Here is a 27,634-nt window from a genome sequence, read left to right as displayed (position 1 = left end):
GCGGCGGCCGAGGCGGCGGGGAGGGGGGTGGGGGGGGACGGAGAGCGGCTTCGCTCGTAGAGGGGGGAAAGCAGAGGAGGGGAAGAGACCCCCCCCCGCCGACCGGCCAGCGTTAAACCACCGCGGCGGGAGCGAGCGAGCGAGCGGGGCCCGCTGCGCTGCTGCGCCCAGCCATGGACAATCAGGTGAGGGGAGCGGCGGCGCCCGCCCCGCCGCGCCGCCGTGGGGGTGGGGCCCCTCGGCGCCGCCCCTCCCTCCCCCCCGCGTGGGGGGCACGCGTGGGGAGGGACCGGGCCCCCCCTCCTGCACCGGGGGAGGGGGGCCTTGCATCGGGGGGGGGCCCACCCCCGTCCTGGAGGGGGATGGGGGGGTGTGATTCTCCCCAGTGGGCTTTGGGGAGTCACACGCCCTCCCCACACCCCCCTTTTTTTTTTTGGAAGGGGGGTTGTTCAGCCCTCGCCCCTTAATGGGCGGCCGCGCTGCAGCCTCGCCCGCGGCGGGGGGTGGCAGCAGCAGCAGCATTTCCCGCAAATTCCTGCCCGGGCTTATTTACGGGGAGGGGTGGTGCCGGCGTTCCTACCCCCATCAGCGGCGGTGTAAAGGGTTAATGCCACCGAGAGAGTTACTACCGCTCCGGGGAGGCAGTGGGAAGCCGGCGGTTAGCGGACGGGTCGCGGCGGTGCTGCAGCGGGCGGGGATGGATGCTGGAAGTTTACCTGAGGTGATCTAGAGCAGGCTGGCTCAGGCCTTTTGTGTGCGAGTGCGTGCGAGCTGGTAACAGGTTACCTACGAGCCTGAGGTTCAGGAGGTGAGCCCCGCTATCCTTTGAATAATCGGCCAAAGGAGAGCGAATGGAAACTGGTTACGGCTTTCAGGCAATTAGCACATCAAACAAAAAACCGGAGCAGCCTTCAGAATGTTTATTGAGAAGTTGAAAAGCAGACTCCTTTGTATTACTACAAATTGTTTGAATAGGATCCTGATTTCCCTTTGTTGAGAGACACGCTTGGAAAAAAAACCCCTCCATTTTCAGTGGAGCAACTTTGGATGTTTGTTATGTTGGGAGATCTTATTTTCAAATGTGTTTCAACTTCTGGCTTAATTCGTAGTGATTGTTAATTGGACCGATATGTGAGGAGTATAGCAAGTACAACTTTCACTCTCAGTTAAGCAGTTCGCTTTTATGTTTAATTTTGTTCTCTTCCACATAGTCCCATCTGTTTCTCAGCTAAAATTTCTCAGCCGTTTCAACTAGAAAGGCAAATTCTGTAGACTGACAGTCATTTGCACTTCTCTGGAGAGGGGTAGTAACTGGCAACAGTAGCACAATTTAAAGGGTAATTACGGAATCGATAACGTGAAGCTGCAGAACAGACTGGCTCAGTTGATGTGAACGCTTGCATGAACACTGTGGGAAGTATCCCAGATAAAGCAGGCCTGCAAGCACCCTTCTATGTGAGCTTAGGATTTAGGCAGCCTGTCTCCACGTACTGTTCTTCCACCATAGGAGAGATTGGTGTGCTTTGAGTGAAACACACCTTGCTTTTTTTCTTATTCTTTAATACAACATGAAAGAACAGACAGCCGTGTACCTTCATTTTTAGCGCAGGAGCGAGATGGAGCCAGTGTAGATAAGCTCTAAAGCGCAGAATGGGAAAAAAATGGCCTGCCAAGAGAACTTGCAGAGGAAGGTAACCTAAAGAAATGTTGTAGTAATACCAGTGAAGCAATTAATGAGATGAGTTTGTCCCTGAGTCTTAGAATTGATGCGTTGGATGGCAGCTGAAGGTATTTTGCTATAAAGATAACTGCCTGAGAGAGTGTGTTAAGGCTTCTAGTTGAAATTAGAACTGGACTGCAATTTGGGAGGTTGAGCTTTGATGCCTGGTACTCTGTAGACCTCCTGGGTGATCTCTTTACAAAGAAAAGCATACTGTGATTGAGTGACTTATGCTTTTTCAGAAAGTATTGACCATGCTCTGAAAAATCACATTCCCATAAAATGTCAGGTTGGATATGCAAAATATTTTTTGAGCATTAATCATGGTCATACTCCTTGTTGCAGTTCCTCAGAGGGAAAATGAGGGTAATACTTTTCCTAAACATTCATCTAGAGCTCAGGAAGCTTTCTCTTTCCATGTTAGTTGTCTAACATCATGCCCTCAGCTTGGCTCTGTGTCCACCTATAATATAGGTAATGACAAATAATGTTGCCTCTCCCAATGGTAATTGAGAACTGCCAGAAAGAATGACACTTATTTTTAAGCCTCAGGTGAAGAATGGGGTAGACTAAAAACTGCCCCTTTTTTAATAAGCTTCCAGTTGCTGAAGGTGGATTTTGATGCGCTTAGTTCGAGATCACTGTGCTGCTGGTCTAGTTTGTGTAACATATATGCACAAAATGAGTAAGTAGTTGGATACCTTAGGTGTTATTCCCTGTCTACAAATGTTGCCCCAAGATTTGCTTGCTTTAACTTGTGTCTGAATCACGTTTGCCTTTCCTCTGTTACATCTGTTTAATTCATTTCCTTTCTTCTGGCTGTGAAGTCTGCAATAATATGTGGATCTTCACAATTAATTTAATCTGGTTTTTAAGACATTTAATGGGATTTTTGTGCTTTGAGTGAGACATTGAATACACCTTCTCTGTTACTCAATGATTAGAGTAGGATTCGGGAGTGCAAATCGGAATTAGGTCATTTTAGTGTTGGATATTGTGAAGGCATGCTATATGTTAACTTGGCCTTTGAAAGTGTCTTCATAAAATATACTTAAAAGAATACAAAGAGCGTCATAGTTTAATGGATTACATATTCTAGAGAATATCATAAATCACCAATTCATGATCTAATTTTTCCTGTTTTAACATTAGTTTTCTGTCAGTGCTGTGAATTCTGTAAGCTGTGAACATCAAGTTCTGTCTCTGACACTTTCTAGAAATAAAGATTCTGCAATTAGGACTTTGCTGACAATTTAGATGATAAGTGAGGCAGATAAACCTATCCCTCTTCTAAAGCTGTTTTCTCTGCAATGCTAATATTAGGAAGAAAACAGGTATGAAATGGTGCTGGGAGCTATTTTTATGGTACCTTTTCTGTTGACAACACTGTAGTTTTCAGTATGAGACTAATCTCTCCATGGAGGCTGTTGTATTCCTCCCCTGCGGTGATCTAGCATCTTCTGTTGGTGGGGCTCAGCATTATGCCTAACATGTAAGCTGTTTCATTTTGCTTATGGTCTTACCTCTGTTCTAAAACAGTGCACGGTTCAAGTAAAATTGGAGCTGGGGCACCGAGCCCAACTGCGAAAAAAGCCCACCACCGAAGGGTTTACTCATGACTGGATGGTGTTTGTCCGTGGCCCGGAGCAGTGTGACATCCAGCATTTTGTGGAAAGGGTGGTCTTTCGGCTACATGAGAGCTTCCCAAAACCCAAGCGAGGTGAGTGTATTTTTAAAGATCCATTGTTAGGTCTCTGTATGAAAGAGCATTGTGCAAGTCAATGTTGTCTTGGACTGTCACTTTTCTGTAAAATGTCTTCTTAAAGAGGAGCAAAACGTACATTGCGTGCACTTCAGCTTTAACCTTTACCGTCTTTGTTTGAGGAAGGTCAGAGAGAATGGGACCTTTCTTCTGATGAAAGGCCTGGAGGTGAGATGCTTTATCCTCTTACTTAAGCATTAGTACATGCAGGTTCTCAAGACACTTAGTGACAGCAGGAGATAATTCATATTACAAAATGGGAAGGATGAGTTTAATTTGTTAATATTTGCCAGTACAAGCTGGAAGCATGTGATTGGTGGGAGATGCTCGGATACTGGGCTCATATACATACTGGAGTATGTAGACTTTGGCATTGGTCATTAAGTAGCCATCAGGATTTCTGCAATTTCTAGTCTCGGGTGCCAGTTCAGGTAGTATTAAACCCAGCAGAAATCAGTGATGCCAAAGGGGTGATGATCTCTGCCACTGGCTGTACATTCCAGCTGCATGTATGTGTTCAAGCACTGGACAGGCAGCATGGTTGGGGAGAGTATACAGATTGTAGTGTTATTTTCTGCTGGATCTATTCTTTGCTGTTTCTGACTGTGCAGCAGCATGAACCTGATTCTTGGCATGGGGCAGCAGGAACGCGTGGTTGAGGTGGAGGAGCAGGAATTGCCCTTTTCGGCAGCAGCGCAGAGTTAGATCTGCTTAAGATTGTGTAACTGCATCTGCAGTGTTACTATTATGTAGTGTTACAAGGAATGCTGGCTGCCTAAGAGTACTGCTGTAAATTACTTCGTAATGTGCATTCTTTGAAATATTACTTTGAAGACTGCTGGTCACGCAGGATGTCTTAGGACTACCTACTACATTGGTTGTTTGTGAGAGTCCGCAGTGGAAAGTAACTCAAAGGTGTTCAGCTCATAAGGATGTGAATCTAGTCTGTATGTTAATAATATCTCCTTCAAATTGATGTACTAAAACTGATGTATGACAAGCAAGTGCAATACTGAGCTGAAAGCTAATTTATGAATAAAAGTTACAATCTGCTGTGCTATAATTCTTGTCGTCTGGTGTAATTACTTTATTACAAACAACTATGTTGGGATAGTACATGATCTTTGCTCAGTTGGTTGCCATATCATCTACCTTTAAACAGACAGTTTTTTCCGATCTCTAGGTTTTGCATGCTTGCTTAAGCTTGCTCATGATGCCAGCTCTCTTTTGACCGAAGTGTGTCTGGGTTGTACATAAATGGTATGCATACTATTTCTAGATTTGTTTGAAGGGTTTCTTCAGATGGTTTGCTGTTACTTGGAGCAAAATCTACTGGTGAAGGTAGGCTTGTGCTGCTAGCAGATTGCTTGTGTAGTAATTTTAATTTGTTAGAATAGAGTGGCAAAGGAACAAAGGCTGCTTGGCAGATAGTCTTAAGATTCCTGCTGCCATATTGGCACGGTTCTTTGGTTTTGGGCTTTTTCCCCTAAATGATAGGGTTCTTCTATGAAATTAAAGTTAAAGCAAGTCTAGAGATTTTTATTACTTTGAGATACGTTCTTTTTTTTTTAACAGCTGAATTTTGAGTACTGATTTCTAGCACCTTAATCATGGTGGAAGTGCTTAGAGCTGGGGATAATATATCTACATTAAAGGAAAAATAATTTGTGTGCCTTGTAGGTTGGAGGTACTGTTTCCTAATCATATTAATTACTTGGAATTCTTTAGAGAAAGTAAAAAGATTTGCACTGAATTCCTCTAATTACTTAATTGACTTTATTTACATATATTGTAGTGCATAAATTATACGCAAGTGCATCCGGTTCCTGAGAGGGAGAATATCTGTGTTGGTCTCAAGTTTCTTCTGGCAGCTGTTATGTATAGCTATGTCATGGCCCAATAAATGATCCTAGAATCTTTTGAGTCAGCTATCACTATACTGAAATGCAGTGGTAGATGATGGGAAGGATTCAGTAGCATGAAGAACAGGTAGTGGGACAGGGGGAACAGAGGCGGGAAGCACGCAGATTAATCTTAGAAGTGATTAACTTTTGTAATCAATGTTTCTGCAGTAAGCAGCGCTGTGACCTTAGCGGCAAACTGTTTATCCTTTCTCCGTTTCCTTGTATGTGAAATAAATAGCAGTGCTTACCTGCCCTTCAGGTTTGTTACCACGTTTGGATGAAGCAGCTTGTAGTATGGCCATTACGTAATTACAAGGATTGAGCATTGCAGGAAAGCATTTAAAGGAAAAAAAAAAAAAATCCGCTTGCGTGGTATAGTGTTTTGATTAATAAAGATGAGCATCAAAGTAAATTTTAGCTTCCCATACTCTTCCAATTACCACCTTTTGGACCTTTGCCTTTTTTTTGTGAGACAGCTTTAACTGGCAGTTTGCATTGTTGTGGAACAGCACAGAAATGTAATTGTATCTCACTGCAAAAGGAGGGGAAGAATCTCATGGAGACTCTGGCATGGAGTGTTTTATGTTTCCTTTCCATGGGAGGAGCTAAGAACAGATTTTCATGTTCTTAACTAAGCCTATGACCACCATCTTATTTTGGTTTGTTTTTTTTTTTTTTCTTCCCCACAAAGGTCAGTGTTTTAAATGTGTCCTGAGCTGTCAGAGGCCCATTTCTCATCTTGCACCTCCTTTTGGCTCAGGTTAAGTTGCATTATATTCAAAGTTAACATTTGTCTGTTCTCTTTTCAGTGTGCAAGGAGCCCCCTTACAAAGTGGAAGAGTCTGGCTACGCGGGCTTCATTATGCCCATTGAAGTGCACTTCAAAAATAAGGTAGAATCTGATTTCTGGTCTTCTAATTGTTTTGAGCTGTGCCAGAGCCTGAAACTGCCTGACAGAAAGACTCTAAATTATGTGACTGTTTTATGTGTGTGTTTTTTATTAGTCTAATAAATAGAATTTATCTGAGAGTTGGAAGCTCCTGCCAGACTTCAAAAGAAAGAGTTTGGCAGAAATGGAATTGTATAGAAAGGTAATATCAGGACAGTGTGATGGTCCTAGAGATTCTGAACAGAGATTGTACCACTTGTAACAAGCTTCTCTAACATGGATAATACTAAAGCAGTTTAAAATATTTTATGCCAATGGGGTAGTAAATAAACGTAAACCATGGATTTTTATAAACCTTTGTAAGTACTGTGTTGACTGGCAATATATTAAAAACCCAATTTTTTTATTTGAAATCTTATTTAACTAACTGTACAGGTATAAAATTTGTATAGGCCCAAGACAAACATTTGCATATATAGGACAGGTATTTACAGCTATGTTTAAAAATACCGTTGTTCTGATTCAGTACTCTTCCAAAAAGAAAACACCAAGTACTTTAAATCTTAAGATGCATTGCCAACAAGTGTATGGAAGTTAAAAGTTGGGATTTATTGCTTGCTTTAAGTCTTACCACAGAGGTCACGTGCTGCATGACTTGAAGAAGGTTATGAAAACTAGGGATTTGGGCACTTGTGTTCATATTAACTCAGTTTCAGTTAATTTGTTTTGTTAAACATGAATACCGAATCTTTCTGGGTTTGATTACTACTTAAATAAAAAATAAAGAAAATAATTGCTCTTATCATCCCTGGGAGGGAACCTAGATAAACTTGAAAATTTGACCATTAAGCCACAGCACGATAATGTATGCTCCCACGCCCCTCAACCCTCCAAGCACAAGCCATTGCCCCAGGTCTTGTTGACGGCAGACCACATGTAACAACCTAATTCTATTTAGCTTTCCAGCATCGTATCCACTGTACCTCCCACAAATGTATCTGTCTATTGTTTCCTTCTCGCTCCAGTCTAGCACAGAAAACTCTCCTGGCGGTGTCATTTGTGAATAATTAACATTTTAGTTTGTTTTTTAGCCTACCACATTGCTCTTACCCCACTTTATGAGTCTGAGTAATAAGCCAAATAATGAGACTGAACCACAAGAAGTCTTGTCTTCTAAACCTGGGAACGTTTTGCCCACAACTTTCTTTTGGGTGGGTGGGGTAAGCCAAAAGGATGTGAAGAGAAATGGCAGTTAGAGAATAGAGGATGAAAGTTGTTGATAGAAGCAGCTTTTTTGGCAAACACTGAAAACTACGGCTTGAATGCAAAAAAAAACCCTCAAAAGCTTAAAAGTAGTTTGACTTCTGGTGGCTTTTCTGAGGTTTTGGATGGAAATCAGGAAATTCTTCATCTGCACTGTATGTTGGCTTAGATCAGATTTAAAAACTACCTTTATGTTCCTGACTGAAAAATGTCAACTTCTCCATGATAACTTCTTGTAAGGGGAATCTCAAATGACTGTGATGGGTGAACTATTCTTTGTTTCTACTCTTACCTTTTATTTTTCCTTCCTTTCTTCTCCCAGTCTTTTCTCACACTTGCCTTTTCCCTGCAGGTCTCCAATGGCTTTGTCTTTCACAAGTCCTCAGATCCTTCTCTCTTCTTTCTGCCTCTCCTGTATTTTTTTTTGTAGGTGCGCTTAATTGCATTGACTGTAGTCTGCATTCATATGCTTTCTTTCTCTCCATCCCTTATATTCATATGCTCCTCGCAGAATATGGAACTGGCAGCTTTTCTGAATATAACTTGGTTTCACACCCACCGGGGTCATCACTTCTCATTGTTTCTATGAACACGTGACTGCATAGTTGTTCTTTCTAGTGTTAGGGATAGGATGGGTTTTATAAATAAGGGAAATAGGTGGTCTCTGTTCTTACTGGAAACAATGGAACTAGCAGTTAATTTAGGAGAAGGCCGTTTGGTTTTGGCATTTTGGTGTTCAGAAACATGAAAAATAAATATGAGAACAGGTTTAGCTGCAGAATTGTTTTCAAAACTACAAATCTTTAAAATACTCATCTTTGCCCTGTTTTTTAGATGCATGCATTATGGAGAAGTTCTTTTCCACTTTCAAGCTGATTGACAAATTGACTAATTAAGGAGTTTCAGACAGCACCTCCCATTATTAAATTGGGGCAAGCAGTGGTTGAGGGAAAACATGATGGCTTCCATCTTCCAGCATGTCATTTGAACAGAGACATATTCCCAGGTTCAACCATGAACTTGAAATACGTGAGCTATACTGAAGTTGTTTGAAATTTACTTTTACTGCTTAAAAGTAATTTTTCCATCCTTATGTCAGCAAATGTTATATTCTCTGCACATTTGGAAGTTAAGCATGGTACTTATGATTGCTGGAAGCGTAGCTGCCTGATGATGTGAAGAATTTGGCTCCTCTGACCACTATTACCCGGTGATAATGCCATCTGGAAATATTACCAGCTATGAGTATTTTCAGTAAGTGGAGTTGTAGGAAATGTAAGAGGTAAATCTGCAAAGATAGAAGTGCAAAGACAAAAGATAAGCAAAGACTGGGATAGAGCAGCAATTTGAAAGATTGGGAAAGAGGAGGAGGAGGAATGGCAAAGCCTTTAGAATACAGTCTATTTTCTCCTGCATTAAAGAATATGACATTAAAGCACCAAATAAATAAGTCTTTACTACTTTGAGACCATATGTTCGCTCTGATCTCTGTAAACCTGTTGACGCTGGTGGGGATCAGCTGTTGTGTATAGAGCATATATTGTTCTGAATTTGCCTGAATTGATTGCAGCATTTGGGACTCATCCTTGAATAACTCTTTTCAAGTAGATGTTATGGATTGATTCTGGGATTTGGTAGAAAACGCTATTTTGTAGGTGGCTGGGCAGGAGTCGTTGGGTGGGTCTTTCTGGCCATATGCTCCCTAAATTCTAGCACGTTTTTGTTGATGTGCGTCCTCTCAGTTGAAACAAGACTTGCAAAGGCTGTGGGATTTGTTTATCGATGCATGTTTAGCTTTGTAAGGGTGAGAAGAGAAAGGATTTAAAGAGGGAGTGAACTAATCTGTGGAGGTTGATCTTTGCCATGGTTGGCTGAAAATTTTTTTTCCACAGTTTAAGCCTCCTTTCTTAGCCGTTTCCTTTCCCTGTTCTAATTTGTTACTAGGATGATAAATAGTGGTTGTCAGAGCCAGTGTACTCTTTGCTTTGGCTAGAGAAGCATGGGCCTGTTCACTGCTGAGGAACAGTTTTACTAAGAATGGCTTAAGAATGATTTTAATGAACTTTATCAGGGATTTTTTTTTTTTAGGCAACTTTGCATAAAACTGCCCATTAACTCGCTTTTTTATATTGTTGTTGTCTGTTTGGAGTAGTAGAGTCTGTGCTCTTGGTCCCCCTGAAGCTTTTGGTGCCTTTCTGTCAGACAGGGAAGTGTCAGCAGAGCATTAAAAAAGGTGCAAGAGCCTGTTCTTGTCCTCTACGAAGTTATGCCTTGTTGGCATGTGTTTGTCCTTCCTGTGCTGTAATTCAGTTCCTCAGTAAGTAGGTGCTTTGTCAGTCTTGTCATTTGAATTACAGAATATATATTTTGAATATTGCTGTGAACCTGGACAGTTTGTATATCTGAGCTTTCTAGAGAGTTGCAGTGGTCTACACAGGCCGTAGGACTTGCAGTCTTATTTGATATTGGTGGCCTGGTAGAGCCTTTGTCTCTGTAACTGAACCTGAAAAACAAATGGCAGGATCTCAGTAGGTTGAGTGATAAAGCTTTTGAAAGCACAGTTGACTAATGATAGTGGATCATTTGGGATTGTTGGACTGAAAATGTTAGTATGCTATTTTTATTTTTAAATCTTTTGTGTTCCTTTCTCTAACGAGGGCTGCTGTAAGTGGCTTGTGGTGCTTGAATCAATACAAACTGGGTACAATAAATGTGTTGCTGTTTTTCTACTGCTCTTCCCTCTCCCCCACTCAATTTCAACAGTCTTGAGACTTTTTTCATGGCCTCATCGTTGTCTCCAAATACATCTCTTATAGTGGCGTATGTTGTAATCTGGAGGCTGTAATACAGGTATGACTTTGGGATTCATCCCGTTACATTTTTTGCATCCTGATCAAATTAGATCAATCCCCCCTGCCCCCAAAAGCTAAAGGTCTAGTATACTTTCATGCCATTCTGATATAAGGCAGATGATATTAATGCGACATGGATAAGATGTTGTATTAAACTCTCTTTAAAGATACTACGTCCCAATTTCAGTGCTAGAGATAAAAGGCTTCCAGTATTTACATAATGGGTACATGTAACTTGGGCTTTTTCTATTAGTGAAAGGGGAGGTAAGCAGAGAAATCTGTTTGATTTTTCCAGTGAGGTTCAAAATAAGACCATGCATATTTTACCCCTTCTACAATATTTAGAGGTGTGATATAAAATACATAGAAAAATACTGGGGAAAGGAAAAATTACTTATGTTTCAAAGTAGGAACTCAGTGGAGAGGAATGTAGGTTGCACGTGTGGCAGGGTAGGTGAAACTGGAGATCAGTTAGAACTATGTGTCAGGACTGTGCCATCAGAAAGGTATTGGCTTGTGAATTACACCTAAGGAAGGTTGCTGAAGAGCCCGTGTTTGCATAAAACACTTGATTTTACTTAACAAATGGGTGTGTTATTGGGGCAGGGTCTGCACAGGTTTGGGGAACAGAGGAGTAGATTTGACCTGCTAGTTATTCAATGTTGCTGAAAGTTGTGGAAGGAGGAGTAAAACTTGTTGTTTTGTCTAGCCTTGAAGTGGAAGCATTTGTTGCTGACATTTTTTAGGTCTGTTCTGTATGGTCTTACTTACCAAGCCTGCAGCAATTTCTTTTGTGCTGCTGCTGAGTGGTGAATCTTTTTTTACCTTTTTCTGTCATAAATTGATATGTATTATCAGTTTAGCCATTCTTCTATCTAAGCAGACTGTTTTCCTGGCCAAAACACCCAGGCTCTGTGTGTTTCGGTGGCTGTTCAGTGTGGCACATCGATAGGCATCTCCATATGCTGAATAGATTGCAGTGCCTGGCAAGGAAGCCTTGTCAAATGTAGCAGCTTTACTAGCCATGCCAGCATCATATCATGTATTTGTAAGAGCTAGTAGATTATTAAATGCTTGTCTTTGAGCAGTGAGTATATTTTCCTAATTTTGAAACAAAGTAATAGGCTTCAGATGGGGGAGAGTTCCAAAATGCTGTTCTCTGTTATTTTACTTAACCCTGTAGAATCTCAAAAAAGACAAGGGTGTTTCATGGACTTGTTAGCAGAGTATAACATAAGGCTGCTTGCTTCAAAAAATTAATATTGGGCTATTCACTTTTAAATGTTCTGTCTTGAAGCGGGGTGGAAGACTAGTCGAACGGGTTGTACGAGCCTGGAAAGGGGGTTTCATTTATACAGACGTTATGGACCGTTTACGGATAAATGACTCTGTCAGGCTGGATCTATGGCAAAAGGGAAGTAGTGTTAGATGTTATAGTTATTGAATAACCATGAGTCTGCTTCCTTGGTGTACTAGATTTTTGTAGATAATTTTGCTTTATGGCTTTCTAAAAGTGATTTATGAGCTTTATGCGCACGCTACCAGTGAAATTCTTTTGATTTGTGTTAAGTGGCAAAGGGCACACCCTGCCTTAAAAACAGGACAAGGAAATTTTAACAAAAGACTTTGAAAAATTCCTCCTCTTGCGAAAAGTGCCAAAAGAACTTTAACCCATTATTTCAGAACTCGGAAGAAAAATAAAGCAACTTTAGTGTTCGTAACAGTGCAGTGACAGTCAGTGCAGACAGAAAGCTGGAAAACAGTAAAAATAAAGTGTGATGTGCTCAGCTCTGGAGATTGGAGGTGGAGTAGGGGGATTCACTGGATGGAGGGAAATTTATGGCAGCTGCAAATAAAAGCTTGGCCCTAGGTCTGTGGTACACACTTCTAGTTTACTTCTATGGCATCGTAAGATTTAAGGGGCAGATATAAACTGGGGTTCTAAGGTGGCTTGCTGAGAGATCCCATACCAGGTTAACCATTGCATGTCCAAATTGACCATTGAATTTTAATCTGAATAACTGCAATATCTACCAGTTAGAAATGGATGTGATCCATTCTTTCTAAAGCCTTCCTTGGAAGTAAGGCCATTTAGAATAGGGTATGGTCTTGGAGGGCAACAAAATATCCACAGAAAGTAAGTCTCTCTTTCAGTTTTACTTTTTGACATCAAGGGTTGAATATCAGAAGGTGGAATCAGCTAAGAGTAAAACTTGGCTTGCACATATAATTGCTACTCAAGCAGGAGTACTTGAAGTGGTGTTGCAGGATGAAAACAGACTGCCTGAACCTAAGTTCTTAGGGTGAAAAAGTACTTACACTCTGTTGCAACTCCAAGCAGCAGGATGTGTAGATCTCAACGTGTGATTTAGAAAGGCTTTGAAGTGTGGCACTGTGGATTCAGTGTGGCTTTCCATTTAAAGTTAGATGTGTAGGTCCAGGTCAATTGAGAGAGATTTTCCTTGGTTTGGGGCTTCTTTTTTTCCTCCTTCTCCACCCCCCCCCCCCCCCCCCCCCCAGCCCCTTGGTGGTTGTTCAGAGGGAAGAACTTTTTAGGGAGGACCGGATGGGTTAAGCTTTGGAGTGTCTTGAGCTGTAATCATTAGCTGTCAGTGAAGGCAGTAAAGGAAAGAATGTTTATTTGCAGCTTTTTGCTTTGAGACTTTTGTACTCGTTCTTTTAGGAGTGCTGTAATCTTAACTATTCACTTGGGGGGGGGGGCTTCTGATGGCCTGAGACGATACAAAGGATATTTTAATGATCATGGTACTTGGCTAGGGCTTGGTTCCCAGGGCGGTCGTGATCTCTGAGTTGGAGAAAAATCACATTGAAAAACTGTCTTAATTTTACAAAAAGTGGAAACTCCTCAACAGAGGTACAATAAATATTTGGGAGGTTCTCTGCTTTTGAGTGTATATAAAAAAATGGGATACCTAAGATAAAAGGGAAATGAATCTGCTTCCCCTCTCCTGCTCTGAAAGCAAACAAGCAAATGACAAAGCAGAGCTCTGATAATGTGATGGCTTAACAGCTTTTGACTAAAGCCTGCTTTTGCTAATATAACCAAGATCAATTTACTCTGTGTTATAAACTAGGAAGAGCATTTTAGAAACCATTGTTAGGCCACATTTCGTTTTCTATTCATCCTTCATTTAAGTTTATTAGACTTTGAGGGACCCTCTACAGCTGCTGTTTTAACTCCAGTGTAAGCACACACATGCAGAGCTCACTAATGATTCAGTTAATGAGAATGGTTGTAGCAAAAGAGGAAAATGACAATGCAGTGTATTTTGCAAGTACTTCTCTTCTTCTTGCCATTCATCTGTTTTAGTAGACGTTGAACCCCTTCAAGTGTGCATGGATTCTTCAGGACTTTTCCAAAAGAGGGTCTGAAGACCCTTGTGTTGGTAGCGTGTTCTTGCTTGTTAATGGGAGACAGTTCTATTGTATGTGTCTGCTTAGATGTCTGCCTTCCGCTGTTTGGGGAGTTAAGACCCAAGACCTTGACTCCCAGGTGAGCTTAGGGTACTGATTTTGATGTAAACCAGGTGTGGTTACCACACTTTTTATTATTAGAGGTATAGTTTGTACAAGAAATGGTTTCTTTAGTGACGTTAGTATCCACCAAGCAAACAGCAGGAATCAGTGTGGTCTGAAGCTGTTTGATGCTTCAACCTATTTTCAGCAAATCTAATGGCTTGAGCTAGAAGCCTGCGGCGTCTGTTCCCATACAACAATGCAACTACACCAGGAAATCAAGCTGCTGGATATGAATTGTGGAAAAGACTGCTGTGCAGCTGCTTGATGTTGCGCATTGAATGAGGCATGTGGGATGCATTCATGTAAATACTGAATGTACTGTAAGGCTCTGTGTGGTTTGCCACGTTTTGAGTTTTCATCTTGAAATGCAGAATACAAGATAATACCAGGAAATGTCATATCGATATTTGTAATACACAAGAAGTATGCAATATTTGCAATTTGGGGAGAAAAAAAGGAAGAAATTTCTTCCATTCTCTACTGCAAATGCAGAGTATTTGCTGTGCTTCTGCAGCAGGTGGAACAAAACCAGTGAGGCGCAGATGATCCCCAACATGCATACAAACTCCGGATTTCTTCAGTGAAAGTGCCCTTGGAAAGTTCAAAAGCTTAGGATATGTTCCTATTCAGCCCCTGCAATATGCATATTGAAAAGGATTTTACAAAACGAGTCATCCTTTTACCATTGCTTTTAATCTTTTCTCAGTACCCGCAGAGATCCTGTGAGTTTAGAAGTTGTTCCTTCTCTAAATAAAGGATTATGCTTTTCTTAATATTGATACTTATAGTTCAGTTGCTTCCCAAAGGAGATAGGATCTGAATTTCAGTGAAAACAGAATAGTGGATAAAGCTTGTGAATCTGCTTTCCTAGGAAGATTTGAATGGCTTTAAACAGACAATTGTCAGTCAGTATCCTTGTCCGTGCATTGCTTTTGCAGTGAAAAGCCATGCCTGAGTTTCTGATGAATGGTATGTTAACCTCAGGCACTTTAGGCACAAATAGTTTCATTTCTAGCGCTCTGATCTCATGATGAAAAACTCTATAAAGGCAACACTTACTCAGTGGTTTATTTGGGATTTTCAGGAGTGTCTGTTTGAATCCTCTGACTTTGTGTACTTGCCAAACTTCTTCCGTTTTCCCAAAGTCTTTTTTGTTTTTAGGAGGAGCCGAAAAAGGTTTGTTTCACATATGACCTGTTCTTAAATTTGGAGGGAAATCCACCTGTGAACCACCTTCGTTGTGAGAAACTGACTTTCAACAATCCCACCAAGGAATTCAGACGCAAACTCATTAGGGCTGGAGGGGTAAGTGCCAAAGGGATTGGAGATCTGAAGAGGTTCTGCTAAACTGCGTAGTGATCTCATTTTGCTCTGGGGTTTCTTTTTAGCTGCAGCCCAGCAGGCTACAGTTTTCTACGTTCATCTAAAGGATGACCCAGCCAATTTTTACTCCTGGTTATACAACTGCAGCACTTGAAGCAGAACTAAACCATTGCTGGTGTGATTGGTGGCACTTTGTTTTCAATTTAAATGTGACCATTAATATCAAAGCACTAAAACCCCTCTGGAAATGGATGTCTTCTGTGGATGTTGCATGCTGTCCATCAGGCAGTTACAGTTATCTGTGACCTTCCTAGTGTCGTGAGCTGTATCAGTATAGAAAAGCTCAAGAAAAGGGAGAGGCTTCTAGTCTATTCCTTACTCACTTTTGCCACAGGAAAGCCTAATACTTAGCACTTCCTGGTCAATAAATGTCCTCTAAACCTGAGGTCAGCTGCTTGTGGCTTAGATAATAAAAAATTAAGGAAAAGTGTTAGAATATAGAGTGAAAATGGGTGTGGGAGGAAAAAAAATAGACTCTTGAAGGCACAATAAGATATGGCTTGCTACAGTGGATGAACTCTTACTTCTGGGAGGGTAATATGTAGTGATAAACTAAAGAAATTATCCTCAAATAACTACAAGATGTAGGCAAATTAGTACAAGCCATGAAGTGCATGAAGTTTTTAACCAGACAGAGGATGTCATGACTGTATTCTGAGACACCTCCATATATAGTAATGTATAATTATGTTCTGTTCAAGGACTTTATTTGAGATGGTCTTAATTGCTGGCAAAATTTTCTTCTGAAAAAACATGTTTCTAGCCTGAAAAATTAGAAAAGTAAAAAAGCTATGGGGAGGTTTGTCAATAATAAATCTCAGGAGTGGCAAGAATTCCAAGCTGATCTGTCCAGAACTTCCTCGGTGTGCCAGTGCTTTTCTGTATTGGGCACAAAGAGGAAGGTGTTTATTTCAGCCATAGGATGGCTGGAACATCATTTGCTTTCTAGGGTTTTCATAGTGCATTAATGTATTCCTTATGTATTGAGGTGTTTCATCGGTGAATCAGTTTTGATACCATTCATCTAGTGGAAATTTTCAACAGGATTATTCTGACAGAATATAGGGGAGGTAAGAAGAAAAATGTTTCATGGAGCTCAGTGCTTGGTGTTAAGATATTGTCAAGGGAAGACACCCAAGGCCTGCTTCCCCCCCTTCCCCCCAAATGAGTGAATTCAGCTTCTCCTAAATTGATGAAGTTTTGCTCATTCCTTCCAGATTTATCTTGCTACCCTTTTGCAGGGTAAGAGCATTTGCAGCAGAACACACAGTTCTTGTCCAGAGCTTTATTGCCTGCTTGTGCTCAGAATATTGGTGTACCCTTTGGGAAAGATACTTGATATTGCATGTTGCCTTTCACTTTTTTTGTGGTTTTAATGTTCTGTGTTTGAGGAGTTGCCTTGAAACTGAGCATTACCTAGACAATATCTTTTTATGGCCTTTAAGCAGGGGAAAAAACATTCAAAAGATGAATAATAGTGTGTTAATTGAGCAAGTGACTTAACATAATCATGTGTTAATAGTCCATGCAACTTTACTCATACATAATTTTTCTTCTCTTTATTACTAGGTAATGGTAATGCCAGAAGGAGCAGAAACTGTTTCAAGGCCAAGTCCAGATTATCCTATGTTACCCACAATACCACTCTCTGCCTTCTCTGATCCCAAGAAGACCAAACCCTCCCATGGGTCAAAGGTCAGTGAAGCATGCTTTTGTATCATCCTGAGGTGAAGAAGTCTTTCAGGACTTGCTAGTAAGAGTTTGTTTAGTGGCTGTTTCTGGCTACTTTAATTCTGCAACCTTCTTCCTTGTACTCTGTAGTTCACTGGGTAATGGTCTGGAACTTATCATAATTTAGGAGGCCTTTTTATGATTTGCTAGACTTCTCTCCAGGGAAGTTTTGAGAAGAAAATTAAATGTCCAAGATGGGAATTTTTGGTGAACCATATCTTCCTCCTGATCTGCTACAGAAGATAAAGTTGAATGAAGTCCTCTCTGATTGTTCTGACTTGTATCCTCGATGCTGAGGATGAATTATGTGGGTCTTTCACTGTCTGTCATGTAAAGCTGCACTCTTGAGTCCTTGCATCTCTTGGCAGCAAGGCTGAGTAGAGAGTCAGCAATTCCTCTGTCATTAGCACTGCTTAGGGTAGTGGTGTGAAAAACATAAAATATGCTGCACTTGGTCAAACTAGTGATTTCAAGATTTGATGTTTGCATCCAGCAGTATCTAGTTCTTGAGACTTCAGAAGAACCTTAAGTTTTCTTTTTTTCACTTATGTGATGGCGTTATTTTTGTATAATTCTACATAGGAGAAACAATCCACAAACGATGTCTTTTGAAGCAGATTACGTACACTTTATCAGCCTGAACAGTCACAGATACTAACACCAATTCATATTACAGTGTAAATAGATTCTGATATCCATTTTCTTCAGGCCTCTAAACACTTCTGGCACTTCAGTCATGCTTTTTGATGTTGATGTTATGAAACAGAATAAAGAGGACTTATCTGTTAGTGGCCAATTTAATTTTGGTCAGAAATTAAGCATTAGAAAAGAGAAGACGGAAGAGAAATAAAGGGTTCTGACCCAAGCTCTGGTGAAAATTGCCAGTAGCCAAAGAGACAATAGTCTCCTGCTTCTCTTCCTCCAGGTTGCCTTCAGAGGTCCATGTGTGTTTGCATCTCAGCACATCCAGTTCATACTCCAGTGTCTCCCCACAAGACCTGCTTCTATAAGTCTTTTGAATTCACATACAATTCGCAAAGGCTATTACTCCTTTGCCTTCCTGTATACCTGACTCTTAGGATGGGCAGGGTCCTAATGATTGGTGTCTTAAAGCTCTTATTAAAGGTGATAAAATGCCTGCTGATATCACAGACTTCAGCTCTCTTATCGTTGTAAGGACATTCAGCATTTTTGTTGAAGTTGTGGTGTGGTTGATGTGGTTGATGTGTGAGTTGGGGGCTAGGCTGCGAACATAACTTGGCGTTTGCCATGGATGTGATTTAACCTAAAAAAACCCCTCTTTAGTTGCTGGGGTTTTTTTCTCTGAAATATGGTGCGAAGTATAACTTTGCGTAACACAGCTAGAGTGAGTTTCCTCTTATCTGGCTTCAGATGTTAACCCTGCAGATTAAATCTGAACTAAACATCTAAGATGTTTATAGACCTCCTTTTATAGACCATGGAAAGGAACAGGCATTTATGAAACATGTTTCATCCTGTTCCAAGGTAGATGTTTAAGTGCCTACTGTCAGTTTCTCTCCATCAGCTTTAGGGAAATCTAGATGTTTACCTCAGAGGTAGATAAGTACATTAGGTATCTGTGGGTGGATGTCTACATGAAACAAATGCTTCAATGTGATTTATGAGAATGTGTTTATAATTCTGTGCAGAGCTTCAATTTCATACCTAGCTTGCATGTTTCTGTTGCTGAATTTTAGGATGCAAACAAGGAAAGTAGCAAGGCATCCAAGCCACACAAAGTAACCAAGGAGCACAGAGAGAGGCCAAGAAAAGACTCTGAGAGCAAAAACTCCTCCAAAGACCTTGAAAGAGAACAAAACAAGCCTTTGAAGGACTCCTCCAGAAAACCAACTGAGAACAAACTGCCTAAGGAGGAGAAGGCACCTCCAAAAGCTGCTTTCAAGGAACCAAAACTGGCCGTGAAGGAGACCAAACTGGAGAACACTTCTCCAAAGGGCGGGCCACAGCCGGAGTTAAAGTCTTCCAGCAAGAGGCCCTCCAATGTCGAGTCACCAAAGCCTAGTGCCAAAAAACAAAAAAAGAGTAGCTCCAAAGGGGTAAAGAATATCCTAGGGACATCTCCCAGAACCTCGTCTTCCTCATATCCAGAGAAGAAACAAACCAAGGAGAAGATGAATGCCAAAGTGGAAAAGGTAAAATCTGAAAGTGAGGCCAAGGAGATCAAAAAGCCTGTGGAAATGGAGGAGTCAAATTCAGAGGATGAAACTTCTTTCAAGTCAGAGGTGAGTAGGGATTTGTCCTTTACCTGAATTTTATAAGTATGCTGTTTAAATCCACGTGTGAAAAAGATGTTCAAAAATATTCCCTCAGGCAAGATAGAGAACCAGACTGGCAAATGCTTAGGCTGGGTTGTATCTCAAATAAAACTCTTCTTTGAAAATCCTATCAGTATTTATCGTTACTGCTGCCTGGTTTACCTCCTGTTTCAGATATGCAGTTCTATTTAGATTTATCTGCAGGCAGAGTTATCTAAAAGTTGGAGTTTAAGGTTATGGTCTCTCGTTCATCCCTTGCAGTGACATTTATAGAGCTAGAGTATAGTACACATAGATAAGCTTTCTACCTGCTTATGATAACATAATGTTTTTGAACGTGATCTTGATTCAGAAAAGGAGCAAATAATTTCAATTTTGTTTCTGGAAAAAAAACCAACCAGTATTAAAATGTAAATAAAAACCCCTATTCCTGACATGGCCTATAAGAAACTTGCTATTGGCTAAAGCTCAAAATACAACCGCATGCCACTAAACCTAAATTAGTTGTGTTGTAAAACATAAAACAAATTATGTTATTGTACTACTATTTTTAAAAGCTGTCTAAATATTTTTTCTTTTTACAACTAAAAACATTCCTCATCCTCTGTCGTCTTAAAATCGTTTTCCGAAAGAAGGCAAAAAAAAAAAAAAAGAGGGGAAAGTCGCAACCTAAATCCAAACTTTCGCTACTTTTTGCTTGTATATTTTGTATTAGCTATAGAGAAGCCATATATCTTCTAATAGGATTCACAGGTAATGTCACATTAATTTTTGAACTGCTTCCTACTGACCTCTTCTAGAAAGATTTGTTTTACAAGAATAAATCTAGGGACAATTCATATTATGATTTAATCAGCGCCATGATACAGTAAGTATTGATGTGTTTATTTCAGAAAGGATTTTTTGCAAAGGATTCCCAATAGAAGAGTTTATTGGGGAAGTGTTAATTCAAGTTACTCTGCAAAGATTTTTTTTTTTCCAGATTGATTAAATGTGTAGCTTGTGTGTTAAAAAGAGGCCACTCCTCTCCACTTTTAGCCTTATACCTGAAGTGCATCAGTGTGTAGCAAGCCTATCATTTCTGCTCCAGATACATGGCCCTCGCTGCGAGCTTCTGTACTCTGCTGATCTCTGTTAAGTCCTGAGTGTCTTGTACTTCATTATTTCTTAGGTGTCATCCATCCTCTTGGGACTCACCACGCAGCTGTAAGCTGATAGTGCTGTTTAGACTGTTCTGTGAAACCACAAACTGTGGTTGTGGGTCCACAGTGTCTGCTGCAGTCCTGTCCTGCCCCACCAAGCTTTCTATGCTTCTGTGTCCTCTCTTGCACCAGCTCTTGTGTCTGTTGGATGCTTGACAGAGGTATTTGAGTGCTAGCCCAGAAGGAGGGTAGGAATACTCAGTGTGATGGAGGGGGAACCGTGGCAGCTGCCAGTCAGATCAGCTTAGGTTTCTGTGGAACTTGAAGCTTAAGGGTATAACTGCATAATGCATTGGCATCAGCAGAGAAGACTGTTTGAATTCCTTTTCCACCCTGGGGGGTTCTTTTTGCTCCCAGCGCTGCAGTTTGCTACTCCATCGTTTGTACTGGTACAGCTGTTTGTGGATCTGTGTGGTAAGCCACATCACTAAAGCGAATGAGCAGCTGGAGGTGGACCGGGGCCCGGAAACTCTTAAATCAGCTTTGCTTCTGCAGCCAACGTATTGTGCAACATGCTCTGAGGCTGCAACTCCACGATTGCTTTGAGTTGACATCTTTGCAGGCTGCTGTTGAGAGGAACAGTCTTGCTCTCATTTATGCTGCTGGCATGAGAGCTCGTGTGACTTTGCAATGGGCTGGAGGAGTTTCTCCTTCCATTTCAGCTCCTGCTGAAAGTTAGTTGTCCTTTCTTCCCCCCTCCCCTCTTTTTTTCCTTCCCCCATCAAGTCCAGTTCCCTGAACTGGCCTCATGCTTGGCTGCCTAAATGCTAGTGCTGACAAAAGGGAGAGGCTGAGATGTGAGAGCAGGATTGCTTTTTTCCATTGTCGGCATGTGCTTTTGTCATATCACGGTGACAGTAACTGCAGCCTGGGCATGCAGAGCATGTCCAGCTGGATGCCTCCTGGTTGAAATAGCTGATAGGGTTAACGGCAAAAGGAAAGACAGGGGTCTATGCAACTTCCAACCTCTGCTTCTGAGGTCCTGTTAAGTCATTTTAAGGGAACACCTGCTAGATTATCAGGCATGAAGGATGTTAGGATTGAATCTGGGTAAGACACAAGAGCTGCGCTCCTTTGTCTTGAAAATACTGCTCTTTTGCTTTCATGTAGTAATTTTTCTAAACAAATAGGGCTGCTGCAGTGTGCCAATATATCAGATATTGGAATTGTCAAATTATTCTCCTTTGCTACTGAATAATTCACAAGGGTTGTAATACCTCTTTTTGACATTTTTCCCTGCCTTCTTACAGCTGAATAAATGAAACTCTTAATACTTGGGTGATAAATTATAGGGAAGGGTGGTATTGGGATGAAAGTCCTGCCACCGCTTTCATTTATTAATGCCCAAAGCTGCTAATGTGCCTCTTTCTACCTGTTTACAATGTTTTTATAGTATTAACACTTTCTGTAGTAAAGTTTCTTGATCAATGGGAATGTGTGATTTTTCTAGCATCAGGATTTGGTAGTGGAAGAAATAGGTGTATTCCCAGGAATGGTGCAATGAAATTGAAATGCTAAATTTCAAGGGAATTGCTTTTAAAAAGGCAAGATAATATTACAGTACATTGAGAATCTTTAAACTAGATCCTACTGAGTAACAAAAAACCTTTAAGATTATTGTAATAGTCGCTGCTGCTATTGGGGATGAAATAGTTGATTTAGCCTTCACTGCCACCTTGCGGTCATTTAAGCTAAAGCATGTGATTGCTGTACAATATCTGGTTTTATGTTAAACACGTAGCACTAAAACTTTGTTTCTGAATTATGTTATTAGCAGTAGTTCGTTATATTTTTTTACTAACTCTTACTGCATAGTATGCTTCTGGCATTTCTGTTGAATGCTAACAGTCAGTGGAGTTGGTTTCACAAGAGTTTAACTGGTTATGTTATGTTTTCACAATAAACTGGAAACAGTACAGTGGATTGCTCGAATTGATGTAGAAACAACTGCTTTGAGGGTATACTAATAAATTAGAACTAATTTTGGAGTCAAGTGAGCTAATTAGGATAGGTGTCCTTTCTGTGTTTAATGGTTGGTACAGGGTGTTCAGAGGGAATGTTGGTGGCTTACAATAAATACACTTTTTTAAGAGGGCTTTGATATTTGTTCTAGGTTGTATACAAGTCATCTTTCACACTTCAAAGTAAGGGGTTGTTCACTTTGACATTTTTCAGATGTTATATTTCATCACTTGAGGCTATTTGAAACTAGTGGCGTGAAGAGTTTTGGTGGGAGCTGTTGATGCCACTGCCCAGGAGTGCTGAGCTACAGTTTTCATAAATGTTGTTTTTATTCACCTTGCATTTCGTATGTTTTTTGTAATTCCAAGAGCTGCATTCAGTGATGTACGATGTTATAGAGTGCTCAAATGCTTCTGTCTCACTGTGCTTTGTGCTCTGCACTGGTTTTCCAGATTAGAAAGGTTAAGATTGTTTTTCTTTTTTTCCCTTTTATGGGGGGTTAAGTCTGTCCAGTCCAGCCCTTCCAACTCCAGCTCCAGCTCCGACTCCAGCTCTGACTCTGATTTCGAGCCATCTCAGAACCACAGTCAAGGTGTGTTGCAAGAAATAAAATTTGTTAAAAATCTTACTTGCATAACCTTAAAAGGCTCATGAGAATGAGATCTGTTTTCCCAGCAACATATATAAGGCTAATATGGTTTCTTGTGTGCAACCATGTGTTGAAGCTGTGATGCTTCAGCAAGAAAAGGCAATAATGTCGTAGCATAATCGTGAACAAGTATTTTTCTTGTTTTGGCAGTTAATTTGAGTAGGGTATCTCTCTGGGTTTGGTTCTTTCCCTGTTGACTTTGGTTTCTGCCTCAGTTTATAAATGTGTTTGCTGCTGCTTGATCTGTAGTGTTACCAGAATATTTCTTCTCCAATTTCATATGTTTTATTAAAAATTATAAATGTGACATTCATCACTTTGCCAGTGCATAACATGTCTTCTTTTTCAGATTCCTCCACTAATAATCCAAAGAGATATACTGTGGCAATAGTAAATGTTCTAACATTAGCATATGCGGGGTTACTACAAGTACTGTCTCTTGAGTGACATTTAAAATAGTCCCCAAACATGTGAAAAATGTGTCCTTTTGTTTTCATTTCAGAAGAGAGTGGGAAGGTTTGGGGGGAGGCTAGGGTGGCTTTGTGGCAGTTGTAAGGTTTGTCAACTCTGCTTTAGTTTTGAGACTGGGATACAGTGTCTTTTAGCAATATCTTTGTGCAAAATGAAAATACCAGTGATGTCTTATTGAGAAATCTTGATGTATCTTAATAATCACTAATCCAGTTTAGATCAGATAGCTTGGATGGAGTTCTGCTGCACGTGTCCTGGTGTTGAATTGCTTTCTCCCCTCTGATCCCAGGCCCACTGCGCTCCATGGTGGAAGATCTACAGTCTGAGGAGTCAGATGATGATGACAGCTCCTCTGGGGAAGAGGCAGCAGTCAAAGCAAACCCAGTCAGCCGGGATTCCAGGTGGTAACAAATCAGGAAGAAAGATGTTTGTTGTCTTTTTGCCCTCCATGTTTGGTATTTTTGTGCCCTCCGTTTGGAGAGAAGAATCAAAGTGATGGGGCTATGTGTGAGAGGAGAGTGTGAGAGAAGGAGAGAAAGGGCAGATGTGTGAAGTACTCAGCACAGAGCAGGGATACAGAGTCAATGACAATAGCAGACTGGGAACAGAATTGGATGAGGAGAGATCACCAGAGCTCAAAGAGAGGAAGCCACTGCGAAGTGGTACATGTTGAGCTTTGCAGGTGTTAGTGACTGAGCCCCTTAAAATAGTCACCTAATTGTTGTCTTCAGATCTCTGCTGAGCTGAATGGTGTGTGACACCTTTGATCTGCAGAGATTAGAGAAGTGTTGTGGAGGCTGTCAGCATGTGTGCTCTTCTTACTGCATGTGACTGATACAAAACTGAGAAGTCTTAGTCTGCTGATAGTGCGTGCTGACAGTTGGTTACTTGACTCCTGTGGGACTTGGTTAACAGCTGTTTCCTGCTTTAGTCAATGGAAATAGTTGAATTTCATCTTTCTCCCCTCAGGAAACGCTGTTGTAGCCAAATCTGGAGTCTCAGGCTGAATACTTGAAACCAAAGGCTTGGCCCAGATAGCAGCTGCAAATTTCAAGTGATGCTTGCGCTCACCAAAAACAAACAAACAAAAAAGCCATTGTTGCACTCTGTCATTATCAACTAAAAGAGGAATGGAGAGACTTTGAAGGATGTTTTTTAGACCTTTAGGGGATAGGTAATAAAGAGTTTTTCAGGCTCATCAAAAGTAGGATACCTGCTATAATACATCTGCAGGGCCACAAGAAGAACAAGAATAAATAGGAAATCTCAAAGGTCACAACAGAAACACTAAATGCTTTTTTTTGGGGGGAGGGGGGCCTGTGTTTTCAGTGGAGATGTTGGTAAGCCGATCATGCAGGTACTTGGTGATCTTGGAATGAATCCCCCAAATGAACAGTTGCCATTTGTGAAAATCAGGTGGTACTTAGTTGTTCTAAGGGGACTTGCGTATGAAAGAGTTGAACTGCTAGCTGTGATGTGTAAACTAAAACTCCCTACTCTGCCTGCTGAGGGAATGGAAGATGGCAAAGGTGACATCAGCTAGGAAGAAAGGGATTCTTGGAAATTACAGACTGACCGTTTCTCCCAGACAATTTATAAGTCTATGATAAATAAGAGAATTTCACTTAACACTGTGTGGTTCAGTTGACAGCTAAGTAAGTTTCCTGTTACCTGATGATGCTAATTCTCTGCTGCTTGTTTTTCAGACTGAGCCTTAGTGACAGTGACAGTGATAACAGTGCAGATTCCTGCCTGCCAAGTCGAGAGCCACCTCCTGGTCAGAAACTGCCCCCAGCAAATAACAAGGTACTGCATCCTACATGCCCTTACAATACTACTTTCCACCACTCTTGGTTCCTGCACTGTATTCAGTCCATGGTGTTAGTTCTGACTTGCACCAAATTTTCCCTATTTCACTGTCTTCATCAGACAGGTAATTTCTCTGTTCAGTGCTGTGCATCCAAGCCATTAAACCACCATGTTGTCTGAACTACCTTTGCTCCTTAATGTTGATTTCTCTTGCCCTCAGGCATCTGGAAGAAAAAGCCCAGAGTCTTGTAACAAGCCAGAGAAGATCCTGAAGAAGGGAACATACGACAAGGTATGTCTGAGGATTTGCATATCATAGAACTGTTGGATGCTCCCTAACATTTCTGTGTAGAAAACAATTTGAATCAGCCTAGCCTGTTCACATTGTTCTGTCTCGGCAGGTTGAAAGCTTGAGTGTAATGAAAAACAGATGTTGAAAGGACAGGCTTTGGAGAGTGACACTGCAGAAATTGTGTATATTAAATAGATGGACCCCCAGTTTGTTCCCATATGCAAAATGTTAGAACTGTTTTATTTGTCTGCCCTTTGTCTGAACCAATGGTCTGGCCACTGCTGTGGTGGCAAGTGCCTCTTCATTAAAAGGCAATTTTCATCTGTCTTTGATCTTGCAAATTAGAATGGCTCAACGCTCGCTTTGCTGGGTTAGTTGAAACCTTTATTTGTTCAATGAAATTCCCTTTTTCTTGCCTCCACTGAAAGCAGAGCAGTGTACATGCTCTTAAGGCATGGCTAACTCACAAGCAAATAGCCAAACCCCAAGTTGTCCAGAAGGTTCTCCCGCTGTGACTTTTTTTGTAAAGAAATCAATTAAATGGGAGCTTAATACTTTTCCTTAGTCTAATCACTGAGGTCCTTACAGTAGTCAAAGAATCAGTCTTCAGCTTTCACTTGTGTGTGTGAACACTTTTTCAACAGGACAATACAGCATAGGTTAATCACTTCATGTTAGATTTAAGTGTGATCTTGGAGGTACTTGCGTCCGAGTCTCCTGCTAGCTACAAAATCTGCTGTTAACCATAGCTGAGATGGCTTATCTGGGGCAAGGTTTGTAGGTAATAGTATCTTTTATTAGACTACTTAATACAGATAGAAGGGGACACCCTTGAGACCCATTGAAGAGAGTGCCTGAAATACCATCAGCTTTTCTAACTGTCAGAGGTCTTATAAGAGATACTAGCTCTCCCAACAAGCATAGCATTCAGTACTGTTTGGGTGTTTTGGGAAAAATGCTTGTCCCTGTGTGAATGTGCTGGGGAGGGGTATATTTCATAAATTTTTGCAGGGGGATGAGTTTAGGATTTTTTTTTTTGCCTTGGTACAGTTACTGAAATTAGTTCAGTTTTGCTGATACAGACATGAACACCTCTCAATCTACAGATTAAGAATCTATTCCCTGTAAGTGATAGTGTGCCAACAGAAACTTGCCTTGTTGGCTGCCTAAATTAAAAAAAAAAAAAAAAGGAGAAAAACAAAATGACCCTTATATGAGAACAATTAACATGTTGAGCTTTTAAACAATTCTGCATTTACCATTGTGGTGTACGTAAAACTACCAGGGAATGCAGTGCACTCAGAATTTTTCCTTGCTTAAACACAATCATTGTTCAGCAGATTGCTGGGATATTGGTCACTGATGTAGGTAGTTTCAGGTAATGAGTAGTTTATTAGTACAAGCTGCTGATGAAGAACTCACGCTGAAGTTCACCAAGGTGAACTTCACCTTGTTGAGGTCCTCTAAGCTCAAAGGTTCTGATCACTTCTTAAAGCTGGTTACAGGTGTTTGTTTAATGGTGTCATTAAATAGTCTTGCTGATGGTCTTCAGGCCATCCCTATTTATGTGAAGTCTTTAGTCTCCTGGTACTTGATAAGGATGGAGGAGGCAGTAAAAAATTTAGGGAAAAATTGGGAATAGGAACATGTCTGAAAGGGCCTCAAGTTCCTCTGATCCTCATTAGGCAAGTCACTTTGGCAGTCATACAAACATGCCACATATGTCACTATTTCTGTTCATGCCTCCTTTACAGGCCTACACTGATGAATTAGTGGAGCTTCACAGGCGACTAATGGCACTACGAGAGCGCAATGTGCTACAGCAGGTAGAGATAATTTGTCAGCTTTCTGGCAAGCTGTTGTACTGTGGTAACCTTTGTGTCCAAGGGTCTCAGCTGGACCCCTGTG

General features: G+C 40.9%; 1 protein-coding gene across 1 annotated transcript in view; it reads left to right on the top strand.

The window, feature by feature from the left end:
* The window catches only part of MLLT1 (MLLT1 super elongation complex subunit), a 32,653-nt gene continuing 5,019 nt past the window's right edge, over positions 1-27,634 (top strand). The window contains exons 1-11 of the mRNA XM_075038130.1: positions 1-185; positions 3,260-3,440; positions 6,196-6,278; positions 15,092-15,235; positions 16,883-17,008; positions 18,763-19,308; positions 23,010-23,097; positions 23,915-24,026; positions 25,332-25,431; positions 25,655-25,726; positions 27,481-27,552. Coding sequence (XP_074894231.1) covers positions 174-185; positions 3,260-3,440; positions 6,196-6,278; positions 15,092-15,235; positions 16,883-17,008; positions 18,763-19,308; positions 23,010-23,097; positions 23,915-24,026; positions 25,332-25,431; positions 25,655-25,726; positions 27,481-27,552 — 1,536 coding nt within the window. The 5' untranslated portion in view covers positions 1-173. The remainder of the gene's footprint in view (positions 186-3,259; positions 3,441-6,195; positions 6,279-15,091; positions 15,236-16,882; positions 17,009-18,762; positions 19,309-23,009; positions 23,098-23,914; positions 24,027-25,331; positions 25,432-25,654; positions 25,727-27,480; positions 27,553-27,634) is intronic.

This window comes from Buteo buteo, chromosome 10, assembly GCF_964188355.1.
Source record: "Buteo buteo chromosome 10, bButBut1.hap1.1, whole genome shotgun sequence".
NCBI lineage: Eukaryota > Metazoa > Chordata > Aves > Accipitriformes > Accipitridae > Buteo > Buteo buteo.
The sequence above is the reverse complement of the archived record's forward strand: the minus strand, read 5'-3'. Positions and strand labels throughout refer to the sequence as shown.